Raw genomic sequence first — 17,482 nt, forward strand, 5'->3', positions numbered from 1 at the left:
AGACTGGTTCGACTCGTCAGCGCTCAGTAACGTGCGGTTTTACTTAACAATAGTCAAAGGAGTAGCGGCTCGGGGCCAGCTACAAATCGACAGACTACACTGTTATAACTAGAGATGCACCGGATATTCGGTTACAATCCAATATCCGGCCTATCCCGCCATGATTTTATTATCCGGCCGGATACCGGGTAGTGACCTACTATCCGCCCGGATACCGGATAGTAACATTGCTTGATTTCGGAGTAAACTAATTGGATTTAAGAAACAGTCTTGATCATAATCGTACTTGTTTATTATTTTAAAACAATATAAACATTCCACTGACTTGCACGCGCACTCATTTCGAACCTAGAAATGTGTCCGCGCGAACGTTCACTAGGTCAAACCTGCAGAATGCGCACCTGAAAAACCGAAGTGTAGGTCTAAGTTCCGCTGGCCGAATATTCGGCGGCCGGATACCGAATATTCGGCCGATTGTCAGGCCGAATATCCGGTATCCGGCCAAACAACTATCCGTTGCATCTCTAGTTATAACACACACACATTATATAAACTTGTATCTCTGTTTATAACAAATAACTTATAATTGACGTTTAGCCAGGCGTGGATCACTCCGCGGTTTCGTCGCTTTTCTACAGGTAGCTAAAAGTACATCCATTCCACACCAATTTTGGTGGCTAGCCATAAGTCGCGCGTGGCGCTGTCGCCACCTAGCGGCCATATCTGTGCTGATCGTAACAGACGCGTTTTGTTAGAGAGCCTTCTGTACTTAGTACTATTATTTATTCTGTGGTTTAGGTGATGTATCTCTTCTTCTTCCTCGCGTTATCCCGGCATTTTGCCACGGCTCATGAGAGCCTGGGGTCCGCTTGACAACCAATCCCATGATTTGACGTAGGCACTAGTTTTTACGAAAGCGACTGCCATCTGACCTTTCAACCCAGAGGGTAAACTAGGCCTTATTGAGATTAGTCCGGTTTCCTCACGATGTTTTCCTTCACCGAAAAGCGACTGGTAAATATCAAATGATATTTCGTACATAAGTTCCGAAAAACTCATTGGTACGCGCCGGGGTTTGAACGCGCGCGCGTTTAGTTGATGTATATGTATGTGTTGTGTTGTTGTTGTGTGTGTGTGTTGTGGTATAGTAGGTGTGTTTGTGGCAGACGGCGCCGGCGCCGGGCGAGCTGGTGGCGGCGCAGTACCGCGACCGCCTGTGGTACCGCGCAAGAGTCATCTGCGCCACGCCGCCCGACCAAAACGTCGAGGTAAACATTACACTTGCAATCTTGCATCCTAAACATACTAGAGATGAAAGGTTATTTATGTTGTTCTCAATTAAAAGGTAAAGGTAGGGTTTTGTTTTTAATTTATTTACTCAATATAAAATACAGCAATATTCATTAGACATATTTTTTCGCCAAACTGGATGACAATTTCTTGGAAAACGATAGCACTCAACATTCTTCCTTAATCTACTGTGTAAGGTGTAAGTTAGTACGGTAATGAGTTAAGTATAACTTTGATTACGGAATAAAAAGCCGAAAAAAAATCGTTAAAATAACTACACATTGTTGCCGTATAATGACATTACAAACATACGAATCAAACTGAGAACCTCCTTTTTTTTGAAGGCGGTTAAAAATGTAGTGTAATAATATTTTAAACTAAAAACTATACACTTTTCAGGTGATGTACATAGACTACGGCAACGTCCTATCCGTGAAAGAAAACGAGATAATGGAACTAGAACCCCGTTTCACGGTGCTGCCGGCCCAGGCCGTGCTGTGCCGGCTAGCCGGCGTGGACAAGCTCAGCGACGACCGCCGGAGCTGGGTCACGGCCAAACAGAGGCTGTCCAGCCTAGCGCAGGACCAGACCATGGAGGCGCATATCATGTGAGTAACAAGGGCTCTCTCACAGAGACAGACAGATAATGGAGCTAGAACCTCGCTTCACGATGCTACCGGCCCAGGCCGTGCTGTGCCGGCTAGCCGGCGTGGACAAGCTCAGCGACGACCGCCGGAGCTGGGTCACGGCCAAACAGAGGCTGTCCAGTCTAGCGCAGGACCAGACCATGGAGGCGCATATCATGTGAGTAACAAGGGCTCTCTCACAGAGACAGACAGACAGATAAACCGGCCCAGCCCGTGCTGTGCCGGCTAGCCGGCGTGGACAAGCTCAGCGACGACCGCCGGAGCTGGGTCACGGCCAAACAGAGGCTGTCCAGTCTAGCGCAGGACCAGACCATGGAGGCGCATATCATGTGAGTAACAAGGGCTCTCTCACAGAGACAGACAGACAGATAAACCGGCCCAGCCCGTGCTGTGCCGGCTAGCCGGCGTGGACAAGCTCAGCGACGACCGCCGGAGCTGGGTCACGGCCAAACAGAGGCTGTCCAGTCTAGCGCAGGACCAGACCATGGAGGCGCATATCATGTGAGTAACAAGGGCTCTCTCACAGAGACAGACAGATAATGGAGCTAGAACCTCGCTTCACGGTGCTGCCGGCCCAGGCCGTGCTGTGCCGGCTAGCCGGCGTGGACAAGCTCAGCGACGACCGCCGGAGCTGGGTCACGGCCAAACAGAGGCTGTCCAGTCTAGCGCAGGACCAGACCATGGAGGCGCATATCATGTGAGTAACAAGGGCTCTCTCACAGAGACAGACAGACAGATAAACCGGCCCAGCCCGTGCTGTGCCGGCTAGCCGGCGTGGACAAGCTCAGCGACGACCGCCGGAGCTGGGTCACGGCCAAACAGAGGCTGTCCAGTCTAGCGCAGGACCAGACCATGGAGGCGCATATCATGTGAGTAACAAGGGCTCTCTCACAGAGACAGACAGACAGATAAACCGGCCCAGCCCGTGCTGTGCCGGCTAGCCGGCGTGGACAAGCTCAGCGACGACCGCCGCAGCTGGGTCACGGCCAAACAGAGGCTGTCCAGTCTAGCGCAGGACCAGACCATGGAGGCGCATATCATGTGAGTAACAAGGGCTCTCTCACAGGAGGGACAGACAGATAATGGAGCTAGAACCTCGCTTCACGGTGCTACCGGCCCAGGCCGTGCTGTGCCGGCTAGCCGGCGTGGACAAGCTCAGCGACGACCGCCGGAGCTGGGTCACGGCCAAACAGAGGCTGTCCAGTCTAGCGCAGGACCAGACCATGGAGGCGCATATCATGTGAGTAACAAGGGCTCTCTCACAGAGACAGACAAACAGATAAACCGGCCCGGGCCGTGCTGTGCCGGCTAGCCGGCGTGGACAAGCTCAGCGACGACCGCCGGAGCTGGGTCACGGTCAAACAGAGGCTGTCCAGTCTAGCGCAGGACCAGACCATGGAGGCGCATATCATGTGAGTAACAAGGGCTTTCTCACAGAGACAGACAGATAATGGAGCTAGAACCTCGCTTCACGGTGCTACCGGCCCAGGCCGTGCTGTGCCGGCTAGCCGGCGTGGACAAGCTCTCGATGAGTATTAGTTGTCTATCGTAAGAAAAGTACAGTCAGCGATAAAAGCTTGTACGAAAAATGAAATTTTTGTCAAAAACTTATTTAGCATTAAAAAAGGTACTCTTGACGTGTCTTTTTATTAAAAACACTTTTCAATATAATCCACAACTGCTTTTTCTCCGGACCACTTCTTACTGAGGATGATTAATACCATTAACATATTGATTATTATTATTGACTTAATGCCATTTGGCATTAAGTCTGCCATTTGGCATTAAGTCTGCCATTTGTGCAATAAAGTCTAAATAAATAAATGATTTTCCATGTGTTGGTGTGGTGAATATTAACTATTTGTGACAGTGCCCGCGGCTACGACGAGGTGACAGTGGAGCTGTTCGACCAGCAGGGCTCCAACCTCGCCGAGCAGCTCGCGGCCGGCGGCGCCGTCGCCTACACGCGCGACTACAAGGTCGAGGACGACTCCAAGCGGCGCTACCATCTAGTGCAGGCCTGACCCCGAAAAATAACCTCAAATATTGACAGATTACTTCATATTCTGATAATACGCGTGCTAAAGAACAAAAACGATCGATTCCAGTTATAAGTTAGTTAGATTCCAAAAATAATCACCAGATTCCAGAAATAATCACCAGATTCCAAAAATAATCACCAGATTCCAAAAATAATCACCAGATTCCATATATAATTTTAGCAGATTCCAAAACTAATAGTATTTTAGTCTAAAACTAGGCTCCAAAAGCTAGATGTCCTAAAATTACTTCTTCGGGTTCCAATAATCTCGCCACTAAGAGTGACAGAGATAGCAGTACTGCGTGGCGCTCTAATCGCGTTGCAGCAAATTTTGTTTTGCAGAACTGTTCGATCTGCAGCAAATATAGATCAAGCAAATCTTGTCAGTAGAAAAAGGCGCGAAATTCATATTTTCTATGAGACGATAACCCTTCGCGCCTACATTTTTCAATTTTGCCGCCTTTTTCTACTGGCAATATCTGCTTGACCAACAACAATTGCACTGTAGTCCAACTAGACAACTAGATTGACCGCCGGCACTATCGGCGCGACAACAATTCCGTTCCACCGGTCCAACTTCTTTGACCAATGTGTATTGCGTCTCACATTTCACTTCAATGAGAGAGTGAGACGCGCTGAGTTTGGACAAAGAAACGCACACATATACATAATATATAATAAGATTAATAAGTATTTAATTACACAAACGGGTCTACCGCGATATAATTTCATTGTTTTTACCTTTAATGCCGACGTTTCAGCTGAGTTGCACCAGCTGTGGTCACGGAAAGACTGACGTCCCAACGGAATTAAAGGTAAAAACAAAGAAATTATATCGCGGTAGACCCGTTTGTGTAATTAAATATGTGTACAAAACGCGAGAGTTTAAAGTGTTATAAGATTAATAAGGTCAATTTAGAATAAAATATTCGTTTTATTTTCAAACTTTGCCATATGGTTAACTTAATGTTGGTCTAACTCGATGAGTTTTGATGACGTTTGAAAATTCTTTAATTTTAGAACAAGGATTTATATTAAGAGGATACTATGTTACTTATGTTAAGAGCAAAGACTAGGTCAAACCTAAACAGCTAAGCTATATAATATATTCAATAATTGTGATATTATTCAAAGGTTCCTCAATGTTAATACTGATCAGAGTGATGAGGTGAGACCTCATCACTCTGTTGTTAAACACTACCTTTAAGTATATATCATTTTTGGCATTAGAAAAAAGTTAAACAATATTGACGTATCTTTTATGTAAATACTTTATTGCCTATAAAATAACTAAGACAGGTTAAAGTAGAATAATCAAGTTACAAAGAGATATTACTCGTAAAACTATCTATAAACTAAACTAACATTTAAAAAAAACTGTACTTCAAAATTAAACTAATACAGAAAAAATACCCACATATGAAAGGTCCCCCATGTGTGTCCCCTGCGGAAGGGTGCCCATGACGCTGGCTACATTACCCTGCTGGGTGGCTATGCCTATTCTTTGTAGGAATAAGCCAGCCCTACGGTCATCCGGGGTCTCATGTAGTCATTTTATTAAAAATAGCTTTTAATAATTGTAACTCTTACGTATGAAACCAAAAGTGACGGTGTGACTTATTTTTCTGGAGTGCCTTTCAATAAAAAAATAACTTCAAGATTGTTTATTTTTTTAATGCTAAAAATAACGTAGTAAGGTAAGGTATAGGTATACTCCGGTTTCCAAATATCACCCATAATAATTCCATGGTGTCAGTCTATTTTCAAAATTAAATGATATTTGGAATTACCGAAAAATACTTAATATCTTACTTTAAAAAAAACTCGTTAAATCAAGACGTTAAATATACTGGGTCAAGCAAATCTTGTCAGTAGCAAACGGCGGCAATTTTGAAAAATCGCGGGTTAGCTTCGAGCAACACCGGCTTCCGACAGGTCGGAAGGGAGGGGCCCAAGCGATATCTCGCCGTACAAATCTTTCTGCCATTTTTCGCGGGGGGAAAGGTGCACACAGTCGCATTTCTCACACACTTACATACAAAATCCAATCTGTAATGACGACACAAATACATAGAAAATGACACACGTCAAAGACAAATCTTGCAAACCTCGATCTCTTTTTGTGTACGGACGAGTGACTAGTGTCACAACACGCACACTAACACATTTTCGTTGAAGTATGTCATTGTCAGGGGTCGGACAAAAAGTGCGGATGACGTAAAAATGACGTAATCTTGCACACAGGATGATGTTTGAGTTTGTATTTAAACTTCCGTGTGACATGTAGTAACAAAGTAGTATTAATGAAGTAACGGATAATTGCCACAATATTCGAGTAAAGATGACATTTTAGAGCGTTTTCTTATACATTAGTAAATATAAATTTTAGCTAAATATAAATTTTAGCTAAATATAATCGTGAAGATACAATAGCTAAACAATAACGAAGTCAATTTATTGTTCATCTGATTGACAATGTGTCAGTCAAAAACGTACTTACTCATTTCAAATGGCGATATCGTTTAATAAAGAGGTTGATAAATGATAAGTGATAATTGTTTATGAAAATCAAAAATACTATTTGAAATCATCCTATAAGTGGTTTGACGTCATCCGCACTTTTTGTCCGACCCCTGGTCATTGTATTCTGAGAGATGTGAAGTCGGATTTGTCGCTCGACCGATCCGCAATTTGTACTGAGCGAGCAAAATCGATAAATCCAACAATTACTTGAGACTAAAATATAATAATTGTATTTAAATGTAATTTAACGTATGATATGTAAAAAAAATATTACATGTGAAATGTAACACTTTCTTTTTGTAAATTTGATATCCCCGACCTCTTTTTATAACAAAAAACCGAGCAAACAGGCATTTTTGTGCAGCAGTGTTCACGCGCGCGTCTGGACTCGGTCTAGTGAAAAATCCAAGTGCAACTAGTATTATTACCCGCGCTAGATTAGATTGACGTGCTAATCTTGTACCTCGGCAGAGGGGAAATAGTCCGAATGCCGCCTCCCTTCCGTGTTGCTCGAAGCGGGTTAGCAACACTGTGTTCGAATAATTCGAAAATCGCGTGTCATCTGTGTTTTATCTGTGGAATGTGGATCGCGAATGACAGCCATCATCTTGTTTGTTTACCAGTGTTGGGCAAAAAGTAATCGAATTACTAATTAACAATTGCAATTACAAAATGTAATTCCAACAAATAATTTCCATTACATGTGGAAAGTAATTAAATTTTTAATTACTAATTACAATTGCAAAATGTAATTAGTAATTAAATTATTAATTACATTTTGTAATTGAAATTTGTAATTTAATTACTTTTTTGAATTACAATTACTTTTATAGAATGCAAGTTTTTGATCATCTTTATTTCCAAAATCAGATGAACATTTTGAATGGTTTTAAATTTGACTAAGCAACATTGTCAATGTTAACTTTGGTTGAATTGGTTGGACTGTAGCAAAGGGAGGGAGTTAGAATTTTTTTCTGATTAAGTGGTGTCATTATGATACTATTTTTAAATGATTGTAATGTGTAGATCACGTCAAAATAAGCATCTTTTACTGGAAAAACTTTTCTTTAAAATAAAAAATGGCTGAGTTAGACGCCTCCAAAGATTGATGTTTTTAAAGGGAGCTGGGACTTAGAAAATTTTCATCGTGAGTGGTGTCATTATGACATATATTTTAAATGATTGTAACGTATAGAACACGTTAAAATAGGCTACTTTTACTAGAAAAACTTTTTTCTAAAATTGAAAATAGCGGACTGTATCAAAGGGGGGCCGTTTCTGGGACTTAGAATTTTTATTGAGAAAATGAAAAAAACAGGGGAATTAAAACAATTCTTAATAAAGTTTTAGAAAAAAGTTTTTCAAGTAAATGTAGCTTATTTTGACGTGTTCTATAACAATCATTTAAAATATATGTCATAATGACACCACTCGCGATGAAAATTTTCTAAGTCCCAGCTCCCTTTAAAACATCAATCTTTGGAGGCGTCTAACTCAGCCATTTTTTATTTTAGAGAAAAGTTTTTTCAGTTTAAGATGCTTATTTTGACGTGATCTACACATTACAATCATTTAAAAATAGTGTCATAATGACACCACTTTGTCAAAAAAAAAATCTAAGTCCCAGCCCCCCCTTTGCTACAGTCCAACTCGAAAGGCACCTTAGGTCGGCGCTTACGTCATTATTAGCGGCGCCCCAATACTAATGCGGTGCTACGCGACGTAAGCGCCAACCGCCATATTCAACATGGTTTGTCACATAGTACCCTGTAAAGGTATGATTCCAGGGATAAAAAATATGTTATAACGTTATCCAGCGTATAATGGAATTTATGGAATTCATAAAAGTTTTTCTTTATAATTACTCCAAGTAAATTTGTTCATATTTGCATATTATTAAAAAGGTAATAGAAAAGTAATTGAGTAATTTAATTACTAATTAATGTAATTACAATTGCAAATTACACAGAAAATGTAATTACATGTAATTAAATTTTATGTATATCAATTACATTGTAATTCAATTACATGTAATTAAATTAGTAATTAAATTACACGAGTAATTAATTACGCCCAACACTGTTGTTTACAAATGGTTTACAATGTTTACATTCTGAATCGATTCTATTTCAAGAGATATTTCTGCTGTGTCACCATTAAATACCAATATATTAAATAAGACTGTGCTTAATTAAAGCTAAGGTGCCTACAATGCCTACAGTGCCAACTGAGAAATCTAATAAAATATGAAAATCCAGTATGACATCTACCTGCTGAAGCAATGATTTTATTCATACATTCTTGTTTAACGGCATAGTCCACTTACAATTTTATTTTGAGATCTTCAAATTAGTTAATCATTTTTATCAACATCACACACCGCTTTTAAATTGTCCGTCCATACGTATTAATAACAATTTCAAACATTTTCAATAGAGAATCCGCGAGTGACAATTTGAATTGACGTACGTGACAAGGCGCGCTCAGCGGAAAAAAAAGTTTTGGTTCGATGTACATTGTACATTGCTGCTTTTCTTAGCGCAATACTACACTTTGAGTGTTGCCCTTCTTTAGTTTGCTTTACATTGCTACTGACAAGATTTGCTTGACGCACTATATATATCAATAAGGGTTATGTTTTGTTAGATGTATAAGAAACAGTTTGTTGACCGACTTTGCCTAAAGTGTATTGATTGTTTGTACTTAAAGTATATCATACAAGTTCAAGTATTTTGTGTATTTTATAAAAATAAAGTAGTTGCTATGGATATTCTGCGTATTACTTAAACTTCCTTAGAACCACTCAATATATCATGACTAGAAGTCATTTCTTTCCACCGTGTACCATCGCCCACACTCTTAACTTTCTTAGACCTTATGCCTTTTGTAATAAGGTCCACCGATGGACAGTTACCAGTGTTGCCGTTTGTACATTATTATTCGTAGACAATATAAATAATGTATTAAATTCAACCATGCATTGCAGAAATTAATCGCGTAGTAAATGAAATTGAAATGAAATCCAATTTAACTTTATACGCAGTACGATTCTAGATTTAGAAGATTTAGAGCCACCCAATATAGTGTTTGAAATGAAACTCCCAAGTACTTTGAAATGAAAGAACATCTTTTCCTAGTCTTATGTATTCTAGATATATCTAGACTACATAAGACTAGGAAAAGGTGTATGTATTCTAGATGTAGATATATCTCATCATTCTCTTGCCCTTGTCCCATTCACTTGGGGTCGGCGCAGCATGTGTCTTTCTCTTCCTCACCTCTGTCGCCCGTCATTTCATCATTCACTTGCGTTCGTTTCATATCATCTCTCACACAGTCCATCCACCTTTTCCTCGGTTTTCCTTTCCTCGTACTTCTAGATGTAGATATATCTAGAATACATAAGACTAGGAAAAAATGTTCTTTCATTTCAAAGTATTTTCAATACTGACGTATACAGACGTGGCAGTGATTGTGGTTTGTACGTATTGTTTTTGACTGTTAATGTTTTTTTTATTGAAATGTCTATTTTTGTTTATACATATATTTGTCTACAGCAGGCATAGGTAGGTATAGTCGCACCAAACAAAGTCTGCAGCGGATTTGATAGCCCACGCAGTGTATGTGTTATGTAAACGTCATAATTTCATAGAAGTTTGACGTTTAAAATGACACTTGCACTGCGTGGGCTATCAAAATCGCTGCAGACTTTTTACGGTCTGACTATACTCAAACTGCGAGGCTGCGACCCACCAGGTTTTCAAAGGAGGCCCGCCAGGAGATCCCGGATATTGCAGCCAATTGTTAAAATTAGCCAGATAATTAAGTGCCTAGCCCGTTCCATTAAACGCCGGCATCTAAAAAATGACATAGGTAATAGTTATTTACCTACAGATGACAGGAAAACCTATTAGAGATGTGCAGTCAAGCGTGAGTCGGGCTTAATTATTTAGTTTTGATTCCGAACCCTACGGGGTTTTCAAAGACATTTCATTCGCGTTTCACATAAAAAATACTTAGGTACATTGTTAAAAATTGTGTAATGTACGGAACCCTTGGAACGAGGGTCTGTGTTGCTTTGTGGTCTGTGACGGATTAATCGGTCTTTGGCGTTAGACCTATGGTGCGGATATATCGGAAATTGGCATCCAAAAGGTTAAGTATTTACTAGAGATGCACCGGATATCCGGTTACTATCCGGTATCCGGCAATTTTTTTACTATCCGGCCGGATACCGGATAGTGACTTTCTATCCGGCCGGATACCGGATAGTAACATTGCTTGATTTCGGAGTAAACAAATTGGATTTAAGAAACAGACAGGGTCATAATCGTACTTATTTTATTATTTTAAAACAATTTAATCATTCCACTGATCTGCACGCGCAGTCATTTCGAACCTAGAAATGAGTCCGCGCGAACGTTTACTAGGAAGCAGATGTAGGAAAAACCGAAATGTAGGTATAGTTCCGCCGGCCGAATATCCGGCGGCCGGATACCGGATATTCGGCCAGTGTCCAGGCCGGATATCCGGTATTCGGTATCCGGCCAAACAACTATCCGTTGCATCTCTAGTATTTACAAATATGTATATTTTATATATGTATATCATTGTCAACACTCAATAGTCGATGGTACAGTCACCTGCAATAACATGTTACTATTCGAAGGCCGCAAAAATATGTGACGCGCTCTTATGGCTCTACAAATAAGATTAGTGTCAGATATTTTTGCGGCCTTCATTGTGTAACATACTATTGCAGGTGACTGTACGCACAACACAAGCCTTTTGCACAAGCAATTTGTGTAAAGGCCACTGTACACAATGCCCCAGCGTAGGCCAGTCTGGGGAACGCATTTATTTATAGAGTGAGCAAGTGATATTGCTATCTCATCCTACCGCATGGCTGCGTCCCTTGGACTGGCCGGCGCTGACCCATTGTGTACAGGGGCCTTAATAATGTCCTATAATATTATTTATTTATTTCACCCTGTAACAACCTTACAGGTGTAATAGCTCATGCATCACCCTCCACGACCCCGGCGGCAGAGGAGGAGGAGGGCCAGGACGCGGCGGAAGAATTCGTTTCAAAAATGATGAGGTAAAGCCTCGCGAGCGCGAGCCAACTCGATGGCTCGCGCGGCAGCCCGGTATCCATTGCGCGCGGCTGCCGCGCGAGCCAATGTTCGATGGTTTGCCGCGCGATATGGAGACGGGGCTTAAGGTACACCCGATTAGATCGGATGGAAGGCAAGATCGTAAGATCCCAATTGCTCTTCTTCATAATCATAATATTTCTAATAATCATATATTTGCACATAAAAAGGGTTTTAAATAAAGGTGTTATAGAGTTACATGTCCAAGCCTTCTTAGTTGCATAGGCCCTTCTCTCACGAGGCTACTCTCAATTTGTGTTTCGTACGCGTATCCTACGCGTCGCTTGTGATTACCCGCCATATTAATTACCTACGTTTCGCACACGACGAGACGCGTCGACGACGCGTTTGATATCAGAGGGCCTACCGCGAACCACGTTCGACGTGTTGCCTCTTTGTCGCACTTGTAAATTCGTACGTAAGGGTGACAGGGAGGCAGGACGTCGGACGTGGTTCGCGGTAGGCCTTAAGTCTCATGATACTGACTTGCTGGTCGAGCGCGACTCGAGTCATATACGCGTTGTGTACTCAAGATGCCGACGGATCAAGCTTTTAATATAAATTTCGTTCAAGAGGTGGAAAAGTATCCATGTTTAAGTATATAATTATAAGCTGCCTGATTATGTAAGAAAAGATGTGACAGAAAAGGCGTGGATTGAAATAGGAAAAAAATCAAATTCAAATTTATTTCAATGTACGGGCGCACCCAGAATCTTCTGTTCTGTTTTCGCTTGTTCTTGCAATATAAATAGAGAAGAAGATTGTCTTCATCGCTGGAGTCACTAGACATCGTCGCACCAATGTTGTTCCGCAAATGACACAAAATAGTCTCATTTGCGTAGCACCGCGTGCGGAAACGGGTAGTATACCAGTAGGCGATCATGGTTTGCATCTCAGTCGCGTAGCATTTGAATAGTCTCGTGAGAGAAGGGCCATACTCCGTACCTACTCTTGTCAGAGCAGTCGTGGTCATTGAGGTCGTTGTACGGCCTTTTCCTTTATTTCCCGCCATGCTTCTCTATTTATTGCATTGCACACGCACAAATTGCTACCAAAGTAGTAATTTTACATCACTAGCAGTACAATGTGTGACGCCATCGCCATTTCGTCCCGCCCCTCTTGCCACATTGTAGGATGTAATGGCTCCTCTACACGATGGCCCAGCGTTGGACCAGCTAGAGGGCCATGCGATGGTTATGAACATGCACTATGGAATCGGCCACGTGTAGTCGTGTACATGCGTACGCGCCATCGCTGGTCTACTACCTAACCTAATTCATATGCGGACGAAAAACCGACACCGCGGCAATCACATCGCTAAAGCTACATCTTGATGAAATCGTTAATAAAATGAACTCTAGTACTGGTGAATAAAACTCAAAATATCATGACCAATTTTAAACAATTAACGCTACAAATTTAAGCTCACTGGCCAGCAATTTCGGAACTAAAGTTTTTCAATAGAAAGGAAGATGGGTCAATTATATATAGTGTTGCAGACTTTGGACTATTGAGTTTTCACTTCTGTCGGCACTCCCGGAGTGCAACCCGTTGTTATTTTTTTCTTTTTTCTGTGTATGCATTGTATATTGTACACTGTACATTGTATATAATGAAATAAATGGTATTCTATTCTATTAATTAAAAAATAATCTTATAGCGGTCGTAAGGGCTGAGATACCAGAGATACGAGATAACATGGGTATAAATATATAATAAAAATGGGTGAGAAACCATTGAAAATTACCATAAACTAAAGGAGATTGCCGAGAAATAGACTACTTACATTATGAAAAACTATTAATCAATAACTTATTTTTGCAGTAAGTTTCCCGAAAAAGAAGAGTCAGAGGAACCATTCCTGACGGGCATCCCGTACGGGCCTAATGTAGGGCACGAGCCGTATTGGACAGATGTGCCCGACGCAACGTGGAAGGAGAAATGTTCTCGATGCCCCCAGCTCTTTAAAAGGTGAGTGACAGCACAGATTGATTGATTGATTGATTGATTTATTTATTGGTAATTTTTTTTGTTTTACAAGTCAAGTTTTTGTACATATTTACATAATGAGATTAAAGTACTAATATTAACAAATTATAACATTTACAACCAAATCTTAAACTACATAATTCATTTAACACGATCAAATAATAATATTACAATGTCTACTTAAAACTACTTATACATTCATTGAATGATCTCCACGAAGAAACTCGTCTACACTGTAACACGCCTGCGCAATTAGTAGCGATTTAAGTTTCCTGGTAAACTCAATGTCACTTTTCGCTGATTTTATATCGGGCGGAACTGAGTTGTAGATTTTTGCCCCAATGACACTGAGTGAGTTCCTGAGTTTGGCTAGTCTCTTTACGGGGGCAACCAGCATTGGCTGTCTGCGGTTATTCCCAGGGCGGCTACAATTAGTTTTATACCTAGCGAGGTTTGACCTTACGTACTGACACGCTGCTAATATGTAGACCGATGGTAGCGTTAACACTTTGTTGTGTATAAATAGTTCCTTCGCTGGGTGGTCGTAAGGTTTCTTAGATATTATCCGCAGCGCCCGCTTTTGTACTTTGAATACACTGTCCCGACTCGCAGCCAGGCCCCAAAGGTCAACACCGCGGATTGCAACCGAGTGAAAATATCCATAATAGGCCTTTCTTAGGTTATCTGCCGATAGGGTGGGCGCGAGCCTAGACAAGGCAAAACATGCCGACGAAAGCGAATTGCACAACTGATCAATGTGCGGGGACCATGTAAGTCCAGAGTCGATTAAGTATCCCAGATATTTAGTTTGGTTTACTTGTGGGACTTTAATGTTATTTATTTTAATGTTTAGCTGGGATATGTCAGTGCTCCTCAACCTGAAGTGCACAATGTTTGTTTTGTCTAGATTGAGGAGCATTCCGTTTGCAGAAAACCACTTATCGATCTCTATCATGGTTTGACTCAGTTTTGAAACCAGATCATCAATGTTTTCAGCGTGTAGTATGATACATGTATCGTCGGCATATATAACGTATTCAGGCTCAGACGACGCAGAGGTGATGTCGTTTATTAGCACGAGAAATAGGTTGTTTCCCATGCTCGAGCCTTGGGGTACTGCGCATCCGCCTACTGGTTCCAGCCGAGACCTTGCGTTTTGGACGCAAGTACTTTGTTTACGGTCCTTTAAAAAGGAAGCGATTGTGTCATGGAAGCTTCCATCAAAGCCGTAAACAGATAGCTTTTTAAGGAGGAGGGAGTGGTCTATCATCTCGAAAGCGCGCGACAGGTCGCAGAAGACTGCTGCGACCTGTCGCCCGCCCTCGAGGTGGGCCAGAACCCGCGAGACTACATCACGACACGAGCCGCGTCGGACGTCGATCGACCAGGTTGGTATGCATACTGGTGGCAATTCAGTAGGTTATTTGTGCTTATGTGATACATTATTTTTTTACACAACAAACTCTCAAATACTTTTGACATGACTGGGATTATTGAGATTGGGCGGTAATTTTTAGGTTCGTGCATGTCACCTTTACGTTTATATACAGGTTGAATTTTTACTTGTTTGAGAATGTCAGGATATTTACCTATATCAATACATTGGTTAAATAACATTAACAGTAAAGATATAACGACTGGAGGAAGGTAGTCAAGTACGCGGGTCGACATATCGTTTATATCTTTTGAGTCCTTTCGTTTAATACTTTTGCACACCTTTATCATTTCATGTAGGGTGAAATGTGTAAATTGGAATCTCGGAGGCAATTGTTGTAAGTGTTTGACCAAGTATTCCAAAGCGACGTCACTACACGGTTGTCTATTGTTTACATTTGTATCGATGTAGTAGTGATTAAGCAGCGCGGCGGCTGCCGCTGCTCGAGTATCGCGACAGGTACCGGCCGAACCGTTAATGAGTACGTCGAGCGCCGCGCTCCTGTTTTTATTGTCACTACAGGTCTCAGACGATATTACTCGCCAGATAGTGCGGCACATATTATCGCTAGCGTTCTCAATAGTGCTATTTATATGGCAACGCCGTGCGTCCGCCAGCTTTGACCAATATTGAGACTCATATGCCAACAACTCAGAACGCAGCCCATTATCATTGTGGTTTTGCAGCAGTTTACTTTTTGTATTTTGAATGTCGTTACGTAATTTCTTTGTGGATTCATTTACCCACGCTTGTACATGAGATTTTATTTGCTGTTTTTTTACAGGAAAGTGAATGTCGAAATAATGTTTAATAACATGCAATACCGATTCTATCTTTTTGTGAGGGCACTCATTCTTGTTTAATAAGCTATCCCAGTCGTGGTTATTCAGGCCTAAGGTAAAGCTACGTTTATTACAGTCACTTACCACTCGTCTCAAGGTATGCCTAGTGGAACATTTACTTTTTTGTACTTGAACAGTCAAACATATGCACAAGTGGTCAGATAGATGCAGATCTAAGGTAGATACGTTTCTTAAGGCGGGTCCACATTTGTGACAAACCGCCGAACCGAACACCGTGGCCGTGACAGACTCGGGAGTTTGTACCGATAGTGTGGACGGAATTTGTTACACGAACAAATGTTACGATCAGTTATCCGTTCAAATCTCCAAACAAAATATCCATACAGCCAAACATTGTACGTACTCCCACAATGTGGTTGTGATAAATGTGGACGATGTTTTGGTTTTGTTACGGTCAAATGACACGGGGTACGGGCCGATCCATCCAAAGTCGGTCTTTTTCAAAGGATGTTCGGTACTGTCTCGGTGTGCGGGAGAGGTCCACACTGCGATTTTTGTCACGCGTACAAGCACGCGTGTCATCAGGCTGGTACCTACACGGGATTGATGGATCGGGCGAATGCACGGTCGTCTTGACAAGACAACACCCGCTCCCCCGCCCGCGAAATCATTGCAACAATACATTGAAGGTAGTTGAGTGGCAATTTGTGTTGATAGATATTTAATTTAAGTATTAATACGCGGCATTGAAACGATTCGATTCATAAAATATGCAGTGGAATCAGGAAAATGTTTTGAAGTTTATAGAACTTTATCGTAATAAGGAACTACTGTGGGATCCTAAGCATAAACTATTAATTCTTCTGGAAACGACATGACTGCCTTGGTTGAAGTTTCAAAATGGCATTCATCGGTTGTAGAGGACTATCGTAATATTTGTACGCGTAACAAATGCCGTCCACACTATCGTTACAGACATCGGGCTTTGTCACGGTCACGGAGCTACCACCAGCGTCCGATCCGATGCAAACTTTCACCCGTCCACACTATACGTAACAAGTCCGCGGCGACGTCACAGTGTTCGGTTCGGCGGTTTGTCACAAATGTGGACCCGCCTTTACATTCTGTTTGTGCATGTTTGTGTAGACGTGGTCGATACATGTTTTTGATGTGTTCGTTATTCTAGTAGGAACCTTGCTTACAGATTTGAAGCCAGATTGACAAAGTATATTCATTAGGCATTGTGTGTTGTTACATTTAACCAGTAAATCTATGTTTATGTCTCCTACTATTATGACATTGTAGTTTTTAATTGCCTGTAAATTAAGTAATTCATCAAGTTTTAAGAAAAATAATGAAGTATCTCCACTTGGAGGTCTATAGATGCATACAATGATAAGTTCTAATCCGATGCACTCGACAGCGCAGGACTCAAATTGCATCTCCACCGACAGGTCCTTAACTTCGGTACGTTCCATGGTTAGGATGTTTGGCTTCACATATATACAGGCTCCTCCTGCGTGGCGAGTAGGTCTTGAATAATATGTACGTAGGCTGTAATTCATTATATTTACTGACGCTACCTGATTTGTTCGCAG

The 17,482-nt window shown here is 41.5% G+C and overlaps 1 protein-coding gene across 1 annotated transcript in view; it reads left to right on the forward strand.

Annotated features, from left to right (window-relative positions):
• The window catches only part of LOC134667707 (tudor domain-containing protein 6-like), a 29,242-nt gene extending 22,951 nt beyond the window's left edge, over nt 1-6,291 (forward strand). Inside the window, exons 16-18 of the mRNA XM_063525130.1 lie at nt 1,167-1,268; nt 1,690-1,898; nt 3,808-6,291. Of these exons, the coding sequence (XP_063381200.1) occupies nt 1,167-1,268; nt 1,690-1,898; nt 3,808-3,961 (465 nt within the window). The 3' untranslated portion in view covers nt 3,962-6,291. The remainder of the gene's footprint in view (nt 1-1,166; nt 1,269-1,689; nt 1,899-3,807) is intronic.
• The last annotated feature ends 11,191 nt before the right edge of the window (nt 6,292-17,482 follow it).

Source organism: Cydia fagiglandana, chromosome 9 (assembly GCF_963556715.1).
Source record: "Cydia fagiglandana chromosome 9, ilCydFagi1.1, whole genome shotgun sequence".
Lineage (NCBI taxonomy): Eukaryota > Metazoa > Arthropoda > Insecta > Lepidoptera > Tortricidae > Cydia > Cydia fagiglandana.